Consider the following 26,291-nt stretch of genomic DNA (forward strand, 5'->3'; position numbering starts at 1 on the left):
GTGACACACACCTGGAATCTCTGTACTTGGGGGATGGAGCCAGGAGGCCATTCTCAGTAAACAACGTGTTCAGGGCCAGCCCAGGATAAGTGAGACCTTGAGTCAAAATCCACACAACAAGAAGACATTTCAGCCAGTGACAGGCAAGGACCAAAGGACCAACACCATAGATGGAGAACTTGAATACATCAGCACGGACTTGACCTGACACACACACTCCACACAAACCCGGCCTCCCCCAGCTGTCAGACGCTTACTCCTCACCATGGGCAGGTTTGTGTAGTGATATTTTATTTGTATGTTAATAAGTAAAGCCAACCTGATAATCAGAAAAGCAAGAGCACCAGCTACTGTCTCTACCTCAGTATGAAATGGCCATCCTGACTTCAGGAATCTCAGAATAAGACTGGCTGAGAGCTGTCTCCTCCCGTCTTATATTCCTCTCTAGTGCTGAGATTAAAGGTGTGCATCACTATAGCGCAGTTTCTATGGCAAACTAGTGTGGCTACTGGGCTTAAAGCTGTGGTGTCACCACTGCCTGGTCTGTAACCAGTATGGCTGTTTTACTCTCTAAATTGCAGGCAAGCTTTACTTATCGCACGCCTTTAATCCCAGCACTCGGGAGGCAGAGGTAGGCGGATCTCTGTGAGTTTGAGACCAGCCTGGTCTACAGAGCTAGTTCCAGGGCAGGCTCCAAAGCCACAGAGAAACCCTGTCTCGAAAAACCAAAAAAAAAAAAAAAAAAAAAAAAAAAAATCCAAATGAAATATCTCGACAGGTTTGTAATCTCAAGGGCTCCTGTCTGCTGTGTGTTACCTTCCAGAGTCATTTGTGCTTGTGTGTTGTACGTGTGTGCACGCACTTGTGAGTGTGGGCACACATGCACACATGTGACCGTTCACATGGAGGCCAGAAGTGGGTGTGAGGTGTCTTCCTCAGTTCCTCTCCACATTATTTATTATTATTTTTGAGACAAGGTCTCTCACTGAATCCAATTCACCAATTGGCTACGGCCATTGAGCTCCAGGGATTTGTCCCTCTAGCTTGACCCAGTAACCAAAGCCTTTTGTCCTGAGGTCAGTGCACTGCCCGCCTGTGGTAACTGGACCCTCACGGGCTGGTGACAGACCAGCAGGAAGGAAGGGGGATGGGCCAGAACCTCAGCCCTCTGAAAGACAGAGCAGATGGTGAAGAAAAACAAGAGTTTGTTTGCCTCTCTGGGGCATCCGGTCCCAGTGCAAGGCTGGAGTATTTCTGGCTGTAGTTTACTCCCATATGACTGAATGGACAGAGTTGGAGGTCACCTTCTCTGCTTTGGCCGTGTACCGGAGCCTGGAGGAGAGCCTCCTTGTTTATGTTCTCCAGGATCTGGTTTGGTCCGAGCTGTCAGTTTTTCCAGGGAAGGGGCCATGACCCACCCCAAGGCCTGGAGGATCCCGTGCACCATCAGCCAAGGTCCCGTTGAGTGATGGCTGGGCCCAGGAAATTCCCAGAGCAAAGCCGCATCTTCCCCCACCCTTACTGATCTTCTCTGAGACCTGAAAAGGGGTCAGTTTCTGCGTTGGAACTCGATTTCTAGTTACACATTTTCAAGGCCTACAGAATTCTACAGGCTGAGGTTTGGAAACAGTACCTCACTGCTGTAGTTTTTAAGATTAAAAAGAAATCTATTCATTTATTCGATGAGCTTGTATGTGTGTGGGCATTGGTGCCATGGCGTGCCTGTGGAAGACACGATTTTCAGAACCCTATGGGTTCTGGGGGATCGAACTCAGGGAGTCAAGGTTGGCGGCAAGCACCTTTCTCCACGGAAACATTTGCAGAATTCTACTGCTGTAGTTTTTTTTGTTTGTTTGCTTGCTTGCTGCTGTGTGTCCTTTGCTATGGAAATACGGGCTCTTTGTCTCAAGAAAGAGACAAGGAAGGACTTACCCCAAGTCTTACAGCTAGAGAAGGGCTGGGCCAGGCAGAGCTGGAACCTGGCTTTGGTGTGTGTGTGTGTGTGTGTGTGTGTGTGTGTGTGTGTGTGTGTACGGGGGATGGAGGCTCAGGCTGACTAGGTAGTCAAGGATGGTCTTGAACCTCTGAACCTCCTGCCTCCACCTCTGGAGTGAGGTAATGCAGGTGTTTACCGCAACTCCTGCTTTATGTGGTGCTGGGGAATGGAACCCGGAGCGTCATGAACGCTGGGCAAGCACTCTACCAACCGAGCCCTGAGCCCAGCTCAGAGCCTGGGTTTTTTGGCTTCGGGTACCACACCTTCTGCCTCTCTGCATCTCGGAGTCTGCATCTGGGTGGATGGAGTGGCAGGCCATCCTAACCTACAGAGTATCCTCATCCTAGGGAGATGGCTCATGGGTAAGGGGCTTGCTGTGTATGCATGAGGACCTGAGTCTGGATCCTCACGCCCTGTAAAAGCTGGCCGTGGTTCTGCTTGTCTACAGCTTCAGCACTTGTGGGGTGCAAGTGCAGCTGGACATCCTTTGGATCACCAGTTCCCAAGTAATGACACAAAGAGACTCCTTATTAATTATGGAATCTTGGCCTTAGCTTAGGCTTATTCCCAACTCACTCTTGAAACTTCAGTTAACCCATTTATATGAATTTGCATTCTGCCATGTGGCTCACTACCTCTCCTCCATACTGTATGTCTGACTTCCCTGTGGCCCACTGGCAGATTCCCCAGGCCTCACCTTCCTCAGAGTTCCTCTCTCTCTCCCAGGAAGCCCTGCCTATTCTCTCATGTCTAGCTATTGGCCAGTCAGCTCTTTATTAAATCAATCAGAAGGCAGCTTAGACAGAGACACTTCTTCACAGTGTACCAAAAGATTATCCCACAAGCCGGGCGGTGGTGGCGCACGCCTTTAATCCCAGCACTCGGGAAGCAGAGGCAGGCGGATCTCTGTGAGTTCGAGGCAGCCTGGTCTACAAGAGCTAGTTCCAGGACAGGAACCAAAAGCTACGGAGAAACCCTGTCTCAAAAAATCCAAAAAAAAAAAAAAAAAAGATTATTCCACAACAGTGGGGTGCAGAGACAGGCACATCCCTGAAGGTAACGGGCTAGTCAAATGGGTAAACTCTGTTTTAAAAAGGTGGAAAACCAGGCTGTTGTGCTGCATGCCTTTAATCCCAGCCCCAGCACATGGGAGACGGAGGCAGATGGATCTCTGAGTTCGAGGCCAGCCTGGACTACAGAGTGAGTTCCAGGTCAGCCAGTGCAACACAGGGAAACCCTGCCTCAAAAAATGAATGAATGAATGAAAGAATGAATAGAGGTGGAAAGAAATTGGGGAATACACTCAACATTGACCTCTGGATGGCACGTGCTTGTGTTCTCAAGTGCACACATGCACACACGTGCACGCATGTGCGCGTACACACACACACACACTGCTGGATGAGTAGAAAAGTGAGGTACAGTAACATTTCCATATCCAGAGACCATGTCATCATAAAGGAATCTGTTACACCTCTCAAGAGGAAGGGGTGTGACACAGGGGACACAGAGACATAGGTAGGAGGCAAGGGACATGAGCTCGATGTGGGTAAGGGTGTTATTGTAGTCTCTTAAGAAAGATTTATTTTTAATTGTGTGTGTGCGTAAACACAGGTGCCCCCAAAGCTAGAAGAGCATTAGACCCCTTGGAGCTGGAGGTACAGGCTGTTGTGAGCTGTCTGAACGGGTGCTGGGAAGTGAATTTGCTCTCCTGCTGGGGACAGGTAACACACGAACCTGGGTGGGATATTCCAGACTCAAACCATAGCTGAGCATTGCGGGATGTATGTGTGCGGGATGTAGGTTACCGCATCGAGGCTCCAGAAGCTAGAGACCTTGTTAACAATTAGGACTCCATGACAGCCCATGTTGAATGTCGCCTATGCAGAAGCAAGCAGGGGACGGAGAGATGACTCGGAGGGTAAAGACACTTGCTGATGTGTCTCAGGACCTGAGTTCAATTCCTGGGACCCACATGGTAGAAGGAGAGAGGAAACTCTTGCAGGTTGTCCTCTGACCTCCATGTGCACACTCACACACACATAAATAAAATAAAGTAAAACTGTAATAAAAGATAAGTGATCATGAATGTAGTTATCAGGGGATAGCAGTGACCCTCTTCACTGGTGTGAGCCTCAGATGTCGTATGCCACTGTTCCTGGGGAGACTTGACACAAATACCTCTTTGCCAAAGCTAGGAACCATTGACACACAAGGGAAAAGGACATCACCATAGTCCAAACGGCTGAACCAGTGAGTTTCTTGGGGTTCCTTACAGGAGTATGGGGTGACTCAAAGGTCTCCTCCTCATCAGTGAAAGTACACCCCAGCACCGGTGACTATTCAGGGAAGCTAGAGTGGAGCAGGAGGAAGAGGAGGAGGAAGAGGGAGAGGAGGAGGGAGAAAAGAGCACTTTTTAGATTTCACTGCTTCAAATGTCCCATTGTGAGGTTCCCCTCCACAGGGAGAGAAACTTATCCCCAGGAATTCTAGCCCAGAGCCTGGCAAACCCACCCCAGGGTTGATTAAAGGAAACCTTTCTGGTAAGGCAACTGCAAGTCATTAGCGTTCAGATTTTTCATGGATGAGCCTAATTCGGCTCGTTCTGCAGCCTGCGATGGATTTAATTTTCTGTTTGATCCCACAGAGGAACCTACAAGCAAGCGCGGCGGTGGCTCCCAGGTCTAGGTGCGGAAGTCGGGGCTTCTCTGGCACTCTGTGGGAATCTCCCTCGCTAGGGTCTGCAGGGGTTCCTGAAAGGAAAACCCTTTAATCAGTGAGACTGCAGGGTGTGTGGCATGGGAGGGAGGGAGGATGGCTCTGCAGGGACAAATCAAGAACTTAAAACAGCTGCGGATCCTCTGGGTGATTCTGGGTCTTTCTTGTGGTCTAGTGGTGGCGGCCCCCGCCGTGCCTGCAGGACTTGGGCGCGGCAGTCTGGGGAGATGGGAGAGAGAGCAGAGGTGGGCTCCTTGCACCCTTCCACTAGGGGGACATCTGCCTTTGATCAATGCGGGAGAACAAAGGGGGGCAATTAATTGCCTGTAACAGGCTGAGGGCAGCTCGGATTTCTCCGCAGTCTGCTGCAGTGGGGGCAGGGGTCTCAGCTGCCCGGGCCACAGTGTCTGTGGAGAAGGCTGGAGAAAAAATTCTGATGCCTGCTTCAGTTCAGGTCCAGGCCTTACCTAAATGCCCTTACACGGTTTCCTACCGCCTCAGGCCAGCGTTCCAAGCTCAGGCCCAATGGCCTTCTCTGGTTGGCCCTTTTCTGATCCCGCCCCAGCCTCACTTCCCACTTCCTCAACTCATTCCAGCCACTCAGAGCTGTTCCTTACACTTCTAGGGCTTTTAAGATTTTCCAAATTCTTATCTTTGAAAGGTAGAGTAGGGCGGTCCTCAGAAAAATGTGGCATGCTTCTATGCACATGCATCTGTCTGTCTGTCTTGCAGTACTGAAGATGGAACTCAGGGTCTTTTAAGTGCTCTGCCTAGAATCCCCCAGTGAGGGGCTGGGGTGTGGCTCAACAGTAGAATCTTCTAGTGAGAGGCTGGGGGTGTGTGTCAGCTATACAGTGTTTGTCAAGAAGATGTCACTGAAGGGCTGAGGGCATGGCTCTATGAATTCCAGTTTCAGTAGAATTAGAAAATATTGTTGAGGGTGATAGAGGCAGCCATTTTGACACCGATCACTGGTCTCCAATGCATTCACGCAGGCGAGTGCACCCGCATGCGTATTTACACATACTTCCTGTCACCCCGATTAAAACATGCATGAGTTAGTCACCCTCTCTGTGTCTTCAAAAGCCACTCAGTTACCTCCATTGTCATCACTCCCATAGTGGCACTGAGCATGCTCAGAGGGACTCCTTACATAAGGAGGGGTGTAGACTTTGTTGATCTGGGAACCCTGGTTAATTGGGTCATTATTTTTGAAAAACCATGGAGGAGGAGGAGGTGTCCCACTGAGGCAGGGTGGTAAGAGGAACCGGGGCATTTCTGGAAGAGTCTGTATGGGATGAAAGTCTGAATGTGAGTCCAGCTCAGCCTGAGTGTGTGTGTGTGTGTGCGCACGCGTGTGTATGTGTGTGTGTGAGTGTGTGTGTGTGTGTACGTTGGAGCCCTGTGTTTCAGGACAGGAGCTACCAAAGGACCAGCCAGGACTCAGTCTGGGTGACTTCCAGAGGATGGGTGTTGTCCCTTGCAGACCAGTCCACCTCTCTCTTCATATGGGTTCTTATCAATGCGTATCCTAAGCCACCCTTGGGCTGGGGAGCTGGGGACCAGAACTCTGGGATCTGCCCGCCAGCAGTGACAGTTGGAAGGAAGGGACAATGGAACAGGACCAGCACATGTACCTTTTTAGTTGACACCACTTGGCTGGAAGTTATCTCAGAGTCCCTGCGGACCTAGAGATGACCTCATCTTGCCAAATATTTGCAGGGTAAGCCCGAGGCTGTCCCTGTCTGAGGAACCCTGGAGGCAGTGGAAACTGGCCCCCAGACAACTATTCGCTTGACCGCTTTGGTTTTCACCTGCACAGCTGCCCCAGCGCTCCAGCCTTTTATCCGCACATCAGCATGAAGGGCTCTGAAGCCCTCCCAGCCTCAAGGCTGTCCTTCCTGCTCCGTGGGCTGCTGGCAGATGAGAATGAGCCTGGACCCTGGAGCCCGGAGAAGGCTCGCCCCACACAAAGTCAGTGATCCCACAGCATGATCCTCACCCAAGGTTTTGGAATCAGCTTCCTCGTCTACATCTATGGGGTCTTAAGGTGTTCAGCTTCATCTGAACTCACAAGTTGGGAACTTTGGGAACCACCAGCCATGACCATCTCAAAGAGGCTTGGAGAGACACAAAAGTCTAGCTTCAGAATCAGCGGGATGGATTCTGGAATTTGAGTTCATTCTTTCATTTGCATGTGTCCCCACACTTGGTGGCCAGTGCTTTTACCACTGAGCCATTTCCCCAACCCCACCTTTATTTATTTTTTTCCAGACAGTATCTCTCCCTGAACCTGGAGAGCATTGGTCTGTTTGGACTGGCTAGCTACAGGTCCCAGGAATTCTCTTGCCTCTGCCTCCCCAGTGCTGAGATTGTAGGCATGCAGGGTACATGCATGCCTACATTTGTAGATGTGTTATTTTGGATTCAGGACCAGGAGGTGCACTGCCCATGGTGAGATACTCTGGTTGCCATTCCCTGAAACCTTCCCAGCAGCCTCAGCAGCCCTGAGATATCCGATGCCAAATTCTGTGGTCATCCCCCCCCCCCCCCTCAGCACTCGCTCGCATTCCACAGATTCTTATCAGGTCTCTCTTTCCCTCTAGTGAACACTGGAACCAGTCTGCCTGCCGATCGCAAGGGGATGGATGGCGAGAAAATGAAACACAGTTTTGGGTTTTGCTGACTCTGCCCGCAGCTTGCTCGGCCACTATGGGCGGCCATTTCCTTCTCTGGGTCTTGATTTTCATCACCTGTTGGAGTTTGGGGCCAGGCCTGGGGATGCAACCTGTGATTTCAGTTTTTAGGGGGGTGGAAAAAGGAGGATCATGAGTTTAGGACTAGCCAAGGGTTACAGAGCGAGACCCTGTCCCAAGACAAGTAAGGAAAGAGAAGGACAGAGGGTGTGTGTGTGGGGGCGGGGAGTGAGGCAAGAGAACCTTTTTTCTTTTCCCATATGTTAGCATGTGTAGATGTGTGTGCGAGGGGGGGGGGTGTCCTGTTTTCCATCTTATTCTCTGGAGACAGGATCTTGGCCAGTGAGCCCCAATGGTCCTCCTGGGTCAGCATCTTTCCTATATGCTGGACAGGGTTTCTATCGCTGCGGTGAAACACTGTAAGTAAAAGCAAGGGGGGAGGAAAGGGCTTATTAGGCTCACACATCAGCACTGCTGCTCATCCCTGAAGGAATTCAGGACAGGAACTCAGACAGGGCAGGATCCCGGAGGCAGGAGCTGAGGCAGAGGCTGTGGAGGGGTGCTGCTTATTGGCTATTTCTTCTAGCTTGCTTAGCCTGCTTTCTTATAGAACCCAGAACCGGTAGTCCAGGGATGGCACCGCCCACCATGGCCTGGGCTCTTCCCTATTGATCACTAACTGAGAAAATGCCCTGCAGCTGGATGTCAAAGAGGCATTTCCTAAACTGAGAGTTCTTCCTGTATGATGACTCTATCTTGTGTCAGCTGACTCACAAAACCAGCCAGTACGCAGCTGGTCTCAGCCATGCCCAGCTTTTTACACGGATTTGAACTGGGGTACTCCTGCTTATGCAGGACGTGTTCTTACCCACTGAGGAATCTCGACAGTTTTACCACCACCACCACCACCTCCACCACCTCCACCACCTCCACCACCTTCACCACCAGCACCTTCACCACCACCACCTCCGCCACCACCTCCACCTCCACCACTTCCACCACCTTCACCACCACCACCTTCACCACCACCACCTTCACCTCCACCTCCACCACCTTCACCACCACCACCTCCGCCACCACCTCCACCTCCACCTCCACCACCACCACCGCCACCGCCACCTCCACCACCCACCAAAGCCTTGCAGTACAAAGCCTTCTCTTGTCTCTACCCAAGTCCACCACACAAAGCTTCCAGGAAACAATGAGACACATTCTTCTGCTTTCATCAGAGGATGAGAGACGTGTTCTTCACTGCCCCAGACCTATGAACATCTGGTTCTCTGAAGAACAATTATGGCGGAGATTGGCATACTTAGTTCCAAAGCACCAGGCACTCAGAGAACATTCTAGAGCCTTTGTACCTCCCAGTCCAGCAGTTGGGCACATGGCTGCTGACTTAATCTCCAGTCACTGGTGTGGCGGGGACTGCTAAGGACCCTTTACAATTTACAAGTGCTTGCACGCTTGCTTATTCGTGTTGATCCTGGGTGCATAATAACATTTGTTATTATGTTTTTAGTGTGTGCACGTGGTCAGAGAACACATTACAGGAGTTGGTTCTCCCCTTCTACCAAGTGTGTCCCAGGGATTGAACTCAGGCAGTCAGGCTTGGCAGCTCCTTTACCCACTGACCCATCTTGCTGGATGTTTTTGTTCTGTGACAAGGGTCTCATTGAGTAGTTCGGGCTGGCCTTGAACTCCTGATCCCTCGCTAATTGCTAATCGCAAAGAAGTGAGGAGAAAGACCCACCATCCCAAATTATCATGGCTGAACTAATTAAAGCAAGCTTTTTATTCGTGTACCCGGGCTGCCTCCCTTTAAGGTGCAGTTCAAAAGGTCAGCTTCGGACATGGGCAAGATAAGGGTTTTTTATAGGTCAGAGGTAGGGAGTTTCCAAATGGGGGGTTTGGCAGGTAAATAGGTGGGGTTACAGAAGCAGACCATAAGGACAAAAAATCGGTCATAAACATCTCCTGAAACAAAGGCATGGTTGCCACTTCCTGGATCAGGCAGGACAGAATCATTTGTAGTGAAGTTATAGGTCGGGCACAGCCCAGTACTTGAGAAACAGATTAATCATAAACAGGAACGAATCTAGTTTGTCTTTACCGTAAGATGACTTTCAAGCCATAGATGGAGGTAGATTGGTTCATCACCTCTTGCCTCATCCGGCCTCCCAAATGCTGGGGTTATATGTGTCAATCATCATGCCCAGCTCTAAGGTTCTTAAAACTTTCTTCATTAGTGTATGTTAATGGGCCTGCCATGGAGGTGTGCGTTGGAAGCAGAAGGAAAACCTCAGCTGTTCGTCTTTGCCTTCCATCTTGTTTGAGATAGGTCTCTTGTCTCTATACTGCAGAGTCCAGGCTGGCCTGTAGGCTTTCGGGGACTCTCCTGTTTCCACTTCCCACCTTTCTGTAGGAAATCTAGAATTACAGAGTCTCACACTCTCTGTCGGTGTTTTTTACACGTGTTCCGAGGCCTTGAACTCAGGCCCTCACATCTGCATGGCTTTGTGCACTAAGCGATCGCTTCAAGCTTATGTAGTGTGTTATGATAATATTCACCTCTGGTTACCCCTCCCACTCCCGCTGACCCCCTTCCTTTTCCCACCTAAGTGGGTGCCTCACCTGTAGAGCAGGGCCTAGAATCCCCCAGTGAGAGGCTAGGGGCATGACTAGTACTAGAGCACTGGGTTCTGGGTCCAGGATTTAAAAAGAAGAAACAGCTAGCTACTCAGCTTTTCAGTTCTGTGGGCTTTGCCCAGATCCAGCCAGAACCTGTTCCTCAGTGTCCTGAATGTGTCACAGGGGCTGCTGATCCCAGGGGAGAGCATTTGGCTCCCTCTTCTCCCAGTGCTCCTCTCTGACATACCTATGAATGGCTGAAGATCTGTTGTCCTCATCGTACAACCCCTCTGTGACTGTGCTGGATTGGAAATCTGGTTCCTAAATGGCCCTAATTGTCCTATTGTACAGCCCCTCTGTGGCCCTGTTGGATAGGAAGTCTGATTTCTAAACGGCCCTAACTATCTTTCTGGGTTGATCAGCATATTGGGGATGAGCTGATGGTTTGTGGAGGGCTCGCTCCCATGGAGTAGGCTCTGGAATTCTCACCGTGGAAGGTTCTGGTGAAAGGATAGGAGGAAGGCACATAGCTTGCTCTCTCTGTGCCCTCTGGACACAATTCCACATATGTTCTTCATCCTTCAGGGCTCACTGGTGGCTCCCGGAATCCAGGCGCCATGCTATTGCCTTCTTGTTTTGCCAGGAGATTTGGGCAGTGGCCACGGGGGTCTCAGATCAGCACCCCGTCAATCTGAAATCAGCAGTTTGGGCTGGGTCACAGTTGGAGAACTATTTGCCTTACAATCGTGTGACCCCTGAGTTTGATCCCTGGGCCCTGTAAAGGTGGCAGGAAAGACCCATTCCACAGTGTCCCCTGAGCTCCACGACACACATGCCCACACATACACATCATGTGTGCTCTCACCTGCTCTGTGATAATAATAATAAAAACTTAAAAAAATAAACCCAGGCATGGCAACTCATGGATGTAATCCTGGAGCTGGAGAGGTGGAGTCAGGAGGCTCCTTAGGGTTCACTGGCCGGCCATCCTACCCTACTTGTTGAGTCCCAGGCCAGTGAGAGACTCGTCTTTAAACATCAAAGCAAGGAGGTTAGCACACAACGGATAGTATGTCTGACTGTATCAGAAGATTCTAGGTTCTACAGTTGGTTGGCTCCACCTGTCATTTGGCCGGGCATGTTGGCACACAACTTTGATCCCACTACTTGGTTGGCAGATGCAGGAAGATCTCTGTGAGTCTGCAGCCAGCCTGGTTCTGCATAGTGAGACCTTGCCTCAAACAACAGCAAACTCAATATGGCTGGGACCCGAGGAATGACCGCTGGGGTTGACCTCTGGCTTCTAACCATACTCGCACCCTGGAGAGGTTTGGCACCATCCCATGGGCTGGGGTCCTAGGTCAGAAACAAAGGCCGAGTATCCATCTCTCGCTGCTTCCTGGTTAAGGATGTGATGTGACCGGCCACCTCACCCTCCTGTTGCCATGACGACTTCCTCCTGCAGTGGACTGTACCCTCAAGCTGTGAGCCAGGTGTTGAGATGGGTCAGTGGGTAGAGGCTGTGGAAGCCTGATGACCTGAGTTGGAGCCTCAGGACCCACAAGGTGGAAGGAGAGAAGCGTGTCCCCAGCGTCATCCTCTGACTACCACGCACACTCCACAGTAGACACATCCTTTCTTCCTTTCAAATGCTTTTGTCAGGCATTTGATCCCATCAGAGACGGGACATCTGAGTGGTCTATCCCAGCCTCCAGCACTCATGGGTGGAGTGTGTGTTGGGGAACACAGTTTATCTTCCACATTAGGCTTACAATTTTTACTTATTATGGGCTGGAGAGATGGCCCAGCCGTTGAGAGCCCTGGCTGCTCTTGCAGAGGACCCGGCACCCACATACGGCTCACAACCATCTGTAAGTCCCATTCCATGGAGTCTGCTGTATTCTTCTGGCCTCCTTGGGTACCAGGCACACACTTCACACTTACATACAATCAGGAAAAGTGCCCATACACATGAACAATTTAAAAATCTAGCTCTTTGTTTCCTTACTCATTTTGTGTGTTTGCATGCATGAGTGTGGGTGTAACTACCACGGTGAGCGCGTGGAAGTCGGGACAAACTTGGAGTCAGTTTTCCTTCTTCCCTGTGAGGCCTGGGGTTCAAATTCAGGTCATCAGGCTTGGCAGCAAGCCTCTTTACCCATGGAGCCATCTTTCTTTGTCTTGATTCTGGATTCTGCCTTGGCTCTTTGGAGGCCACAACTCTGTGGTCTCACACTGAACTTCTTGTTGGTGTGGATCTCTAAGTCCTATGTGGGCTTCCGTATCTGGGCGTGGGAGCTGCAGCTCACCTGCATCCCCTGCTCCCAGGTGTGGGATCTGCAGCTCAGCTGCATTCCCTGCTCCCAGGTGTGGGAGTTGCAGCTCACCTGCACTCAATGCTCCCAGATGTGGGAGCTGCAGCTCACCTGCTCAGGGCCATAGGGAACATATTTTGCTCAGATAATGTCAAAAACAGAGGTAGCCTGCTTCTTTCAACCAAGCGTGTATCTTTTTCTCAGCCTGAGGAGCAGCTTGCCATTTCCAAGTTCTAAAGATTTATCTTATGTGTACAGATGTGTGTCTGCATGGGGTATATACACATAAGTGCTGTGCAGTGCCATGGGATGCCAGAGGAGGGTGGCAGATCCCCTAGGGCTAGACTTATAGGTAGTTGTGAGCAGACTGATATGGGTGCTGGGAACAGGAGTCAGATCCCCTGCAAGAGCAGCAAGCATTTTGAACCCCTGAGCCCCTGAGCCATTTTTCCAGTCCTATTTTGATTTTAACTAGTGTGTGTGTGTGTGTGTGTGTGTGTGTGTGTTACAAATTCTGTGTGTCTGGATCCATCCTCAAAGGGATGTCAGCAAGGAGCCACACCTCTCTTGCCAAACCTCTCTGGCTGGACTTATTCTGCAGCACAGACAGACTTGGGAGGTGTGGGCAGGTGGTGGAACATGCCCCTCCAGTGAACGGAAGACATGGGTGATGATACAGGACCCAGAGCCTGGGAAGGGCCTCAGACCATGAGATCCTAGAATGAAATGTCTTGTTTCTCTTTAATTTGTGTGTCTGTGTGTGTGCATGTGTGTTGTATGTGTGTGTGCGCATGTGAGTGTGGAGTCAGAGGTCAATGTCAAGTGCCTTCCATAACTGCTCTCCACACTATTGTTTTCATATAACATCTCTCACTGAACCTAGAGCTCTCTGATCCTTCTAGACTGACTGCAAGCCCTAGAGGCCCTCCCAGCTCTGCTCCCCCAGGGCTGGGATTACAGGTGTGCCCCATTCCTGGCGGTTTCCACAAAGATACTGTGGTACCAAACTCAGGTCCTCGTTCTTTCGTGGCGATTCTTTCACTGCTTGAGCCACCTCCCTTGCACGGATGAGCTGGGTTTGCAAGTCTGTCTGGACAGGCCCAGAGCCCTCTTTCTCTGTCTCCGTTTTGCTGTCTTCATCGTTTGGGGCCAGGTTTTGGTTGCTGGAAGCCATCGACAGCCCATGAAAACATCGGATGTCTGCAAAGGGTGATTCAAACCATTGGAAAATGTTTTCCAATTTGCAGTTCATTTCCCTGTGGAAACAACCTGGTGTGATCCAGAGGTGGCTTCTAGTGTTCGCGGGATGTGCTTCAGGGTTGGGCATTGTCCTCGGATTGGCAATAGATCATTTGAGAACCACAGCTCTGTGCCCTTTGGGCGGCACACACGGAGTGGTGATGTAGAACCCATGCTATGGTGTAATGAAGGGAAAGGGGCTGATGAGATGGCTCAGCTGGTAAAGATGGCTCTCCTGACTGAGTTCAATCCCCAGGACCCACGTGAAGTTGCTGCCTGACCTCTACAGGTGTGCCGTAATGTCCGCCCGAGCTGTGGAGGTCACAGCTTCAGGACTCGCTTTCCTGTCTGTGTTAAAGTCTCCTCTGCTTTACCATGGCCATAACAGCTGAAGTGGACAATGAAGGACAAAGGACAGATGGTTCATTTTGGCTGGTGGTTTCAGAGGATTCAGTCCATCACTGTGGGGCCACATCATGGCCGACCAGGAAGGAGAGACTGACAAGAAATAACCAGTTGTAATAACGCCCATGCTGCATCCCTGGTGACCTACTTCCTTTAGCTAGGTCCTTCATTCTGAAGTCGCCACAAGCTTTCAAAATAGCACTACTGCCAAGATTTGTTAGCCCTGGCTGTCCTGGGACTGCTCTGTAGACTAGGCTGGCCTCGAACTCAGAGATCTGCCTGCCTCTGCCTTCCAAGTTCTCAGATTAAGTAGGTGTGCCCTGCCACCACCCACCTTCTGGTAAATTTTTCTTATTGCATTCTCTGTCTCTGTCTTCTTTTTCTTCATCCCCTCTCCCTCCCTGCTTCTTTTTGTTAGGGTCTTATGTTGCCCAAGCTGAACTCAAACTCGATAGGTAGCTGAGGATGACTTTGAACTCCTGATCCTCCTGCCCCTACTTCCCCAAGTGCTAAGATGACAAGTATGTGCCATCACACCTGGTTTCCTTGAGATTTTTTTTCTTTTCTTTTTTTCATGATAGGATTTCTCTTTATAGCCCTGGTTGTCCTGCAACTTGCTGTGTAGACCAGGCTGGACTCAAACTCGGGGATCTGGCTGCCTCTGCTTCCCGAGTGCTGGGATTAAAGGTGTGCCCCAATAACTACATGAAGACACCTTGACTTTTGGTACACTGGTGGTATGGGTGAAAAATAGGGAACAAGTGTGTAAAAGACTTCAGATATCTGATTTGAGGGTGTATTGAAGGTTATCAGCTAGCTTTGAACTCACTGTGTAAACCCAAGATAGCTTCAAACTTCCATTCCTCCTGCCAAAGCCTTCCGAATACTAAGACTGTAGGCGTATATCACCCCTCTCAGCTACGATGCTTGATTCTTGATACCAGCAGGGATAGAGGGAGATATGGCTCTTACTCCTGCCCTCTACCACTTCTACTGTGGTCCCTGCCTTTCCCTCTGACGCTGTAGTGTGGTCCCTGCCTTACCCTCAGATGTCGTGGTCCCTGCCTTACCCTCTGACACCACGGTCCCTGTCTTACTCTCTGATGCTCTGTAGTGTGGTCCCTGCCTTTCCCTCTGATGCTGTAGTGTGGTCCCTGCCTTACCTTCTGACACCATGGTCCCTGCCTTAGCCTCTGACACCATGGTCCCTGCCTTAGCCTCTGACACCATGGTCCCTGCCTTACCTTCTGACTCTGTGGTGTGGTCCCTGCCTTACCCTCTGACTCTGTATTGTGGTCCTTGCCTTATCCTCTGATGCTGTGGTCCCTGTCTTACCCTCTGACTCTGTATTGTGGTCTCTGCCTTACCCTCTGACGTTGTGGTCCCTGCCTTACCCTCTGACTCTGTATTGTGGTCCCTGCCTTACCCTCTGATGCTGTGGTCCCTGCCTTACCCTCAGATGCCGTGGTCTCTGCCTTACCCTCTGACGTTGTGGTCCCTGCCTTACCCTCTGACTCTGTATTGTGGTCTCTGCCTTACCCTCTGACGTTGTGGTCCCTGCCTTACCCTCTGACTCTGTATTGTGGTCCCTGCCTTACCCTCAGAAGCCGTGGTCTCTGCCTTACCCTCTGACTCTGTATTGTGGTCCTTGCCTTACTCTCAGATGCCGTGGTTCCTGTCTTACCCTCTGACGCTGTGGTGTGGTCCCCTGCCTTACTGTCTGACAGTCACCTGGGATGGTTCCCCTCCATATTGGCCACATGTGTTGCTCCTGCCCTGCCCCCATCATCAGTGCTGGTCCTGTGGCTGCATATTTCCGGCTGTGCTCTCCTCCTCCAAACTGCTCCCATCTGCTTTCCGTCTCTCCTGGAAGCCTCAAAACGTCTAGCCCACTGCTTCTCATTTTCTAATATGGCTTGGGACTTATTTTTAGCTTTGAAATTTCTAGGATACGGTGGTAGGTGGAGGGGATGGGAGCATGTTCTTGCTGGACATCTTAGCCTAATCTTCATGTTATTTGTTCTGTCCCCTTTCCACCTCTGCTCAGGTCTCTTTTCCTCTTACTTCCTGTAGCCAGTTACTGTCCTGCTGAGTCATACTCTTGTCCCCTTCCTGGGGGATTCTAGACAGTGGTTCTACCACTGAGACACACCTCAGCCCCTCACTGGGGGATTCTAGTCAGGTGCTCTACCACTGAGCCACACCCCAGCCTCTCACTGAGGGATTCTAGGCAGGTGCCCTGCTACTGAGTGGCCCTAGCCTCCAGAGGAGCTGATACGACAGGTCTGAGCCCTCCGGGACACTTCTAGTTCCACGGAGATTTCTGGCATGCTTGTGTCTCTCACACTTGCTGGCCCACACTTACCCTTCTGTACTCATGCTGTCCCTTGATGACTGATAGAACTGCAGTTAATGAATTTGATCTTTCCGTGCTTAGGTGGTAGCCTTTCCTAGAACTGACCCTCCTTTGTTTCCGTAGCTCCTTGTGCTCAGCAGGTGTTTGGACCTCTTCCCCTGTGTTCTGGTGCTGTAACCTTGTCCTTCTCTGTCATCCCCACTAGAGTAGCCTTTTGCAGCAAGGTGGGGCTGAGCCTCCTTCATGGGATCTGATGCAGGTTAGTGACTAGGATGAAAACAGGGCCCAGAGCCCGAGGTCCTCTCCCTTCCTTTCAGTCCCTGATATGGGGTCTCTGGTAGTTCATGCTATCAACTTGACAAGACCTAGAATCACATGGAAACAAAACCGTGGACATGTCTGGGAGGGAGTTTCTAGTCTGGGTTCATTCAGGCGAGAGTGTGGGCAGAACCTTGAGGTAGCTGGTCACACTGTCTTCACAGTCAGGAAGCAGGGAGAGGTGGGTGCTGGCAGTCAGCTTGCTTTCTCTGTCCCTGACTCCAGACCAACCACCGGATGGTGTCACCCATATTCAGAGCGGGCCTCCCCACCTCAGTTACATAGCTCTAAGGAGACCTCTCAGACACTTCCAGGGGGTGTCTTCTAGATGATTCTGAAGATCAGTGTTAACTGACGTTCTTCTGGGCTACCACACACGCCTTTAATTTCAACACTCGGTGGAGGCGGTGACAGGGGCTCTCTGTGAGTGGGAGGCCAGTCTGGTCTACATAGCAACTTCCAGGCCAGCTAGGGCTACACAGCAAGACTGTGTCTTGGGGGTGGGAAGAAGCTAAGGATTTGAAGAAAAAGAGAATGAAGTAGAAAATACCAATGATTCAATACTGATTTATTTGCTGATTTGCTTAAAGCGCCGCTTGCCCTGCCTACTGGCCGAGCGTGACTTCGCTCGCTACCGGGAACAGAATGACCTGGGTCGTTGCCCTTCACAACCTGCTGACTGCCATGTGTGCGACTGTAAACCTCGCTTGCCTGCCCCACCGTGTGGTTTTGGAGTATAATGTGAGAAGACAAAGTGGATCAGGGATCGAAGCCTTTCAAGGGCTGTCCTGACTTCAGTCCACTGGTGTTGGGGACTCCATAAGCCTCACAGCTGGCTGGGAGAGAAGAGGGAAACTCCAGTCAGTACCATCTTTGCAGACACTGGATCAAAAACATCTAGGTCTGATCTCATGGTATACTGTTACACATTTAAACATAGTATCACCGCAAAGCTTCAGGCATGGCTACATAGAAACTCTGTAGCAAAGCACCTTATTTACCATAAGGATGAATTCTATTGGCTGACTATGAGCTCAGCTATAGGGCCTAGAGAGGAAGGATCTGTAATGAACGTAAGGATGGATCCTATTGGTGGAGGATGCCAAGTGCATGGGACCTCTTTGATAAGGATGGGTCTACTCACTGAGAGATGTTGCTCAGTATTAGAGCCTAAACAATGCTCAGGATACTGGGGGAGGGGTCAAGTGGAGGCTGGCTCCTAAAAGAATAGCAAAGGATCATGGGTCATTTGACGGTGTTCACTGGCATTCCAGGTGACCAGGCACCATTTGTTCTTCTTTGAAGACAATAGGCCCAAGGGATGTGGGATGCCCTTCAGTACGCTGCAGATACATGTTGCTGTTATTGGTTGATGAATAAAGCTGCTTTGCCTATGGCAGGGCAGAATAGAGCTAGTCAAAAAAATCCAAGCAGAGATACAGGGGAGAGGAAGGCTGAGTTGAGAGAGAAGCCAGTTAGCTGTCAGAGCAGCAAGATGTACTAGAGACCAGATAACACCACCAAGTCGTGGATACACAGATTATTAGAAATGGGTTAATTTAAATGTAAGAGCTAGCCAGTGATAAGCCTGAGCCATTGGCCAAATGATTATAATTAATATTAAGGCTCTGAGTGATTATAAGTGGCTTCAGGACCAGGCGGGTAGCTTCCAGCTACACCCATATGATTGCCAATCCTGGTTTCTCCAATGCTTACTCTAAGCTGTACTTCCTACAGACCTGCAACATCTTCTCTCTTCCATTCTTTTTGGTATTGGATGCCTTTTCTAGAAAGAGTCCCACAGCAGGCAGATCTGGTCTGGGCCCGAAGATGGTGGTTAATATTGATTGCCAAGTAGACAGAATACAGAATCACCCAGGAGTCATAGCTCTGAGTATGTTTCTAGATCAGGTTAATTGAAGTGGGAAGACCCACTCCTAATGGGCAGCATCATTCCCTAGGCTGGGGACCTGGGAGGAATAAAAGGGAGAAAGTGAGCTGAGCACCAGTATCCGTTTCTCTCTCTGCTTCCTGATTGTGGTTGCCATGTGACGGGTTGCCACCCTTTACTGGCCATGATGGATGGACCACACCCGCAGACTCTGAGCTCACATCAACCCTTCCTTCCTTAAGCTGTTTTTGTTGGGTATTTTATTTTGACAGTACCCCTTTCCCCACAGCACAATCTCCTAGAATGCCGTTGGACCCTCTGAGAACGGCCAAGGCTAATGCAACTGTTGCTGTCCCCACAGGCACTGGTGCCATCACACGGTGACAAGGACAGTGTCCTGCCAGGTGCAGAACGGCTCGGAGACGGTGGTCCAGCGAGTCTACCAGAGCTGCCGGTGGCCTGGGCCCTGTGCCAACCTCGTGAGGTAAAGGCACCCGGGGTGCCCTGCCCTGCCTTGTCTTTCTGTTCCCTTGTATGGTATGACCCAAGGACAGCTCTGGGGTTGTCTGGCTTGATGCCTGGAGAGGAGAGGTGAGCGCAGATTCTGTGTACAGCCGAGTGAGGTGTACGTGCCACCAAGAGAGGGACGTCCTCCTACCCGACACAGTGTCATCGTTCAGGATTGTTATAGATGCTTGCAGCGAGGGGTCAGAGGAGATGGTGAGGGTGGTGCTAAGGAAAAAAGTAGATAAAACTAAATTGTGGGGCTTGAAAATCCAGCTTTTAGAGCTGCCCCTTAACAGCGCTAGTACAACTGCTCCGGAAGCTTCCACAGTCAGTCCTCCCACAACCACGCCCTCCCACAACCACGCCCTCCCACAACCACGCCCCTTCACAACCACGCTCTCTCAAATCAAACCTTCCCACAGTCAGGACTCCAATAGCCATGCCCTCCCAAAGGTCTGCACTCTCTTAGTCACAGCCACATCCGCCAACAACCACGTCCCCTTAAAAGCCACACCCACCCTGGCCCCACCCTTTCAAGCATGCCCACTCCCAAGCCATCCTCCTCCCATTTCTCTCACAGCTCGACTTTCCCACAACCCAGCCTTCTCAGAGATTTCCCTCGATGTTTCATTGGCTAACACTCATTCTGCAAGGCCTCAGTTTCCCTACTTTAAAGTGGAGGAAACAGAATATTGCCTCAAGATATTGCTGGAGCAGGAGATGAGGTTCCATGGTGGAAGTCCCGCAGGAACTTGACTTCTAATCAAGTCGGAGGCGGAGGCTTTTGCTTTTGATATGTGGCTTAGAAGCTTAGAAGCCAACTCCAGGATCTCAGCCCCCAGGCAGCTCCTGGTGCTGTTCAGGCCTGGGCCTGCATTCCTCCTTCTGAGGTTAGGGAAGCAGGACCCCCACTCTACCCTGAGAGGATTCGGGACCTATTCTTTCGCTGAGGATCCCAGTTACTCAGCGAGTCTGGCCACGTTTCAACCGCAGCGTTTACACAGCAGCGTTCAGGTTTCCGTATTTCTCGTCTGTTTCTCCTCCCCGTTTTTCTGAAGCTGTGTGGGGCCCAATTTTGGTTATTCCCATCCTTTGATGCATTCCTGGATGCCTTGATTTGGGCTGGCATAGAACCGCGGTGGGGAAAACAGGATACATACAGAACCCACTTCACTAAGCCCGAGATCAGAGGCAAACGGCTTCTCTTGGTGTGCTTTCTCCATGGTAGTAACATGGGTTCAATTTCTCAAGCCTGGGTCAGCCCTAGACAGTAAGGGGCTGTGGATCTGACTCGGTCGGTAGAGTGCTCACCTAGCATGCAGAAAGTCCTGGCTTCCATACCTAGCGCTGCATAAAGTAGGCGTGGTGGAGCATGATTAGAATCCCAGTATTGAGAACTGAAAGCAGGAGGATCAGAAGTTCAAGGTTATCCTCCACTACATAGCCAGGCCAGCCTTGGCTACATGAGAACCTGTCTCAAAAAATAAAAAATAAAAGAATAAAAAATAAAAAAGAAAGAAAAGAAAAAAGGAAAAGGAGAGAAAGAGACCCTCAAGGAAGGTTGTTTGGGTGCCTGTAATCCCAGTGTTCAAGAGACCAAGGCAGGGAGACTGAACTTCAGGCCAACCTGGGCTACATTGATGCTGTGGAACTATCTTGTACACTGTAAATATGTATTGCTTTTAATGTTAATAAAAAGCTGATTGGCTGATAGTTGTTCAGGAAGAGACTGGGCAAGACAGCCTGACACAGAGAGAATGCTGGGAGGAAGAGGGGTGGAGAGAGGAGTCGGCAGTTAGACAGAAAATAAACAAGATGTGCTGGAAAGGTAAATGCCCCAAGCTTTGGGGCAGCACATAAATTAATAGAAGTGGGTTAATTTAAGTTGTAAGAGCTAGTTAGTAATAAGCCTGAGCTATTGGCCACACACTTATAATTAATATTAAGACTCTGAGTGGTTATTTGAGAGTGGCTGCCAGCATAGGAAAACTTGGCCTACAAATGATACCCAGTGTGGGACTCGAACTCACGACCCTGAGATTAAGAGTCTCATGCTCTATTCAAGGTAATTAATCTTGACTTGGGAGATGGTTCAGTGGGTAAAGTGCTTACTTTAAAAACAAGAGACCTGAGTTCCATCTCCGGAACCCATGTAAAAGAGCTGGGCACAGTGGCACATGCCTGTAACCCCAGCACTGGGGAGGCAGAGGAAGGTGGCTCCCCGGTGCTCTCTGGTCATTCAGGGGAACAACACCAGAGGGTAGAGCACTGGGAGTTGCTGGGGACAGCAGTGAGTGCACTGCTGGGGAAGTGGTAGGCATGGGGATGGCATTGAGCCGGGAGAAATTAAGAATGAGGTGAGGTGAGGAAGTAAGGATTTCAGATTTTCCTGTGAGCAGAGAAAGAGTTGGACCTGACTGAGGGACGTGGTTTTGTGGGTAAAGGGCTTGCCTCGCAAGCTTGAGGACCTGAGTTCAAGTCCCAGGACCCAGGTTAAAAACAGGGCGTGGTGGTGCCCACTTGTAACCCCAGCTCGGGGAAGGGGTGAATAGGTGGATCCCTGAGGCTCGCTGGCCAGGTCACCTATAGCCAGCCTGGCCGAACTGGCAAACCCCAGGCCAGTGAAAGACCTGTCTCCAAAACAAAACCAAGGTGGATGGTTGACCTCTGGCATGCATGAGGTACCTGCACACGCATGCACACACACAAACAGGGGAGAGGGACAGATGAATCAATAAAATGAAGTAAAAATTTAAAACGAGGAGAAAGTGAGTCAAGCTCACTCCCAATACTCAACACATCTTCCTGACTGTGGAGGCAATGTTTCAACTGCTCTCTCCTGATGGGCTCTGCCCTTGGACTGTGAGCCCAGATCAACCCTTCCTCCCTTTACGGGTCAGCACTCACGAAGGACCTGGAGACAGGACGGACCATCTGGGCTTCCTTGCTCAGTGCCTCGGTTTCTCAGCTGGGACATGGAGATGACCCCTAACCTCTCTCTTGTGCTGCAGTGGAGAATAGGCTTGTGTCTGTTCTGTGCAGTGAATGTCAGGTGGTATGGATGCCACCCTTGAGTGCCTCTACCCGGTCCCTCAGTCAACCACTGGCAGTGCTGGGCTGGGTTCAGGAGGTCTGCCAGACCTGGGTCACATAGGGACTGAGAGGTGGGTAGCTCTGCTCCACCAGGCTTCCTCTGCCCTTGGCAGCCGGACTCTTTAGCCCCGTGGAGGTCTTTGATGGCATTCCAGCCAACCTTTTCCAGATGTGCAGAGTGGAAGGCTTTGTAGGAACTCTCTAGGGCGTCATCTGCTTCCCCATTCCTCTTCTGCCAGACGATCCCCTGCTGGATGGCCCCCTGCTCTGGTGGGGTTGCCTGCTACTCAGGGGGCTGATGCCTGCTGGGCTAAATGGAGTTCTGATTTAAATACTTTAAGATGCGGTCTTTCCTTCCTGTCCCTCCTCCTCTTCATCCCTCCCCCATTCTTCCTCCTTTTTTTGTCCCTCCTCCTCCTCTTCTTCACCCTGACTGTGAAGTGGAAGCTCAGAGCCCCCCCCCCCCCCCCCCCCCGTGTCTGGGGATGTCTCCCACCCCTGTGGACCTGAGCTAAAATGGAAGAAGCTGTGTGCTGCGCTGCGTCTGCTGTATTTTCCCTGTTTTTTCTTGGTGTGTGTGTGTGCACATGCATGAATATGTGTGCAGGTATTCAGTTCTATCTCAGGTGGTACTAGAGTTTCCACCTTGGTTTTTGAGATATGATCTTTCATGTAGCTTCAAATTTACCATTTTGGCTCGGTTATCTGGCCAGCAAGCCCCAGGGATCCTCCTGTCTCCACCTTGACACTTAAATATTGTTGTTGTTGTTGTTGTTGGTGGTGGTGGTGGTGGTGGTGTGTGTGTGTGTGTGTTAATGTGACAGTCAGAAGACAAACTTTACGGAGCCAACTGTCTTCTTCTATGTTTACATGGGTTCCAGGAATTGAACTAAGGTCTCTAGGCTTGGGTGGCAAGCCCTTCACTCACTGAGCCATCTTGCTGACCCATGACCAACATTTTTCACGTGGATACTAGGGATCAGGTTCTGATCCTAATCCTTTCAGGCTTTACTCAGCTCTCTCTCCAGCCTCCACCTGATTCCATCATTGTTTGAGATGAAACCTACCTACCTACTCACTAGGTAGCCTGGCTTATCTCAAACTCACAATCCTCTTGCCTCAGTTTCTCAAGTGAGCCACCCTGACTGGCCGGTTGCCCCTTTCATCTGACACTGGAGAGTGCCAGAGGCCAGAGACAATCCTTCCATCCTCAGTATTGCAGTGGAACCACCCCTCCCTCCCTGCTGGTCTTCTGCTGTTAGCCAGGAGATAAATAATTCCCCTCCCAGCATTGCCTCCCCGGTTCCTGCCTTGCTACCTTCCAGCCTGTTCCTCTTCGTTCTCTGCTGAAGAAGCAGGGACCCATGCAAGCCAGGGAGCCTGGGAGGATGGCCTTCCCAGTGAGAGACAGACGTCAGACTCTTTTGGATAAAGAATTAGGCCTGAGCCAGTGGCTTCTGGGTCATGTAGTATCCAGGATCCCATTAAGAGACCTTATGTTACTATAGGGAGTTCACCTTAGAAGGGCCGAGGGTTATGGCCTCTGCTCATCTATCTCTAGTGTAAAGGTAACTTATGCCTGATGGGAATACCTCCTTCAATCTCTCTTTTTTTAAATGTGTGTGTGTGTGTGTGTGTGTGTGTGTGTGTGTGTATGTACATGTGTGTGTCATGGCACACATGTTGAGGCCAGAGGACAATTTTCAGGAGTCGAGTCTCTCTTTCCACCAAACAGGTCCTGGGGATTGAGCTCAGGTGGTCAAGCTTGGCAGCAGGTATCTTTACTGCCTAGGCCATCTTGCCAGCCCTTCTAATCTCTTTTAATGCAGCCTACTTTTGGGGACACATTGGGCATGTCTGAAGCCTTCCAGGACAATCACTGCATAGCTGTGGGCCTGTAACAAGACCCCCTCAGAGTTCCCTTCATGCCCCATTCTTGTGATTTAGACCATTTCTTTGGAGGACCCGTGTATCCTTGAAGGGTGTATTAGTATCTTAGGTAGGGTTTCTGTCGCTGTGAGAACATATCAACAAGGTCAATGTGGAAAAGACAGTGCTTATTTCATCATCACCACTTGTAACCCATCATCCACACGAGCAGAGGCAGGAACTGGGAGGCAGGGACTGATGCAGAGGCCACCTCAGAGTGATGCTTACTGGCGGGCTCACCATGGCTTGCTCAGCCTGCTTTCTTACAGCACCCAGGACCACCAACCCAGAGTTGGCACCACCCACAGTGAGCTTGGACCTCCTATACTAGTCAGTCATCAGTCTAGAAGATTCTCCTTAGGCTTACTTAAAGGTTCATCTAGTGGGGGCATTTTCTCCATTAAGGTCCTTCCTTCCAAAATGATGTTAGCCTGTGTCACATTGACATAAAACTCAACAGCACAATTAGTTGCTTTCCTCCTGGCTATGACAAAATACCCCACAAAAGCAACTCGAGGGAGGAAGTTTGACTTGTGATTCATAGTTGGAGGGTACGATCCACAGTGGAGGACATGGCAGCAGGAATGTGTGGTAGCTGGTCATGTGGCATTCACAGTCAGGAAGCAGAGAGAGATGGACACTGGTGCTCAACTCGCTTTCTCCTGTGTATTCAGTCCAGGAGCCCAGCCTAGGGTGCCACCCACATTCTGGGTCTTCCCACCTCCATTGACCTAATCTAGAAACTCTATGATGGACATGCCCAAAAATTTGTCTCCATGGTGACTCTAGGCCCCGTAAAGCTGACGATCAGCAGAAACTACCGCAGAGGGTCTCCGCAGGGTTGGGGGCGCTGCAGAAGGCAAGGCCTCTCTGACTGCTCACGGTCCAGGTCCAGTGTGGAGATGAGAGGAGAGAGTTGTGTCCTGTCCTCTCACCTCCATCCTATCCCCTTGAGACAGGATCTCCACTCGATCCTGAGCTAGGCTGGCAACCGTCAGGTCCTGGCAATGCCCCTAGCTCTACTCGTCACAGCTCTGAGGTTATAGGCACATATAGCCAGGCCCAGGCTTTATACTGGGAATTTGAACTCAGGTCTTCAGGTTTGTACAGAAAGTGCTCTTTCTCACAAAGCCCCCTCCCAAGACTCCAGCTGAGAGCCTTGATACGTGGCTCAGCAGACACACCGGTCCCATTGGGGGCTTGAGTTTGTCAAGCTACCTTGAGTCTGACCTCATTCTCCGCTGGGTGTCACTTTTCTTCTGTCCATCTGTCCATCTGTCCCTGCTGGGTCCCTGCTTCTCAGTTAGCAACCCCTGACTCCCTTCCATGCTTCTCTTCCCTTCCTGTCTGGCCTCAGGTTGAGGTGCACACGGGGTCCTCACAGGGAGGGGTACTTGCCGCCAAGCTTGAGGACCTGAGTTTGCCTCTGATCGTGGTAGGAGAGAACTGACTCCCACAAGTTGCTTTGTGACCCCCCCCCCACCCCCAGATGCAGTGGTTTGCACCCATACACATACTCAAACAAAACCGGAGAAAGTCGGAATTTCCCTTCACCACACCCATCTGGTGTTGGCTCCTCACTTTTCTCTGCCTGCCTTGTATGTTATTTTTTGTCTTTGGCCAGTGCGCTGGATGGTTTTATGTCAACTTGACACAAACATCAAGTCATCTGAGAGGAGGGACCCTCAGTTAAGAAAATGCCTCCATAGGATAAGGCTGTGGGCAGTCCTGTAGAGCCTTTTCCTGATTAGTGATTGATGGGGGCTCCCAGCCCTGGTGGGTGGTGCCACCCCTGCACTGCTGATCCTGGATTCTATGAGAAAGCAGGTTGAGCAAGCCATGGAGAGCAAGTCAGTAAGCAGCACCCCTCAATGGACTCGTATCAGCTCCTGCCTCCAGATTCCTGTCCTGACTTCCTTTAGTGATGAGCAGCAATGTTGACGTGTAAGCGAAATAAACCCTTTCCCCCTCTGCTTGCTTTTGGTCATGGTGTTTCATCACAGCAATAGAAACCCTAGCCAGGACAGCCAGAGTCTCGCTATGTAGCCCTGGTTAACCTATAACTTGCTATGGAGACCAGAGTGGCCTTGAGCTCACAGAGATGCGCATGCTTCTGCTTCCGGAGTGCTGAGGTTAAAGGTGTACACAGCCGTGCCTGGCAACTTGTTCACTGACATTCCCATCTCCTGCACAAAGCAGG

At 50.7% G+C, this 26,291-nt stretch overlaps 1 protein-coding gene across 2 annotated transcripts in view; it reads left to right on the forward strand.

Annotated features, from left to right (window-relative positions):
- Positions 1 to 26,291, forward strand: part of Col26a1 (collagen type XXVI alpha 1 chain) — a 134,238-nt gene that overhangs the window by 16,347 nt on the left and 91,600 nt on the right. The window contains exon 2 of one of the 2 annotated variants that reach the window (XM_041648844.1): positions 18,924 to 19,046. The exons of the other annotated variant lie outside the window; for it this stretch is intronic. Coding sequence (XP_041504778.1) covers positions 18,924 to 19,046 — 123 coding nt within the window. The remainder of the gene's footprint in view (positions 1 to 18,923; positions 19,047 to 26,291) is intronic. 2 annotated transcript variants of the gene reach the window in all.

Source organism: Microtus oregoni, unplaced genomic scaffold (genome assembly GCF_018167655.1).
Source record: "Microtus oregoni isolate MIOR12 unplaced genomic scaffold, Mior012 000003F_ref0000135, whole genome shotgun sequence".
Taxonomy (NCBI): domain Eukaryota; kingdom Metazoa; phylum Chordata; class Mammalia; order Rodentia; family Cricetidae; genus Microtus; species Microtus oregoni.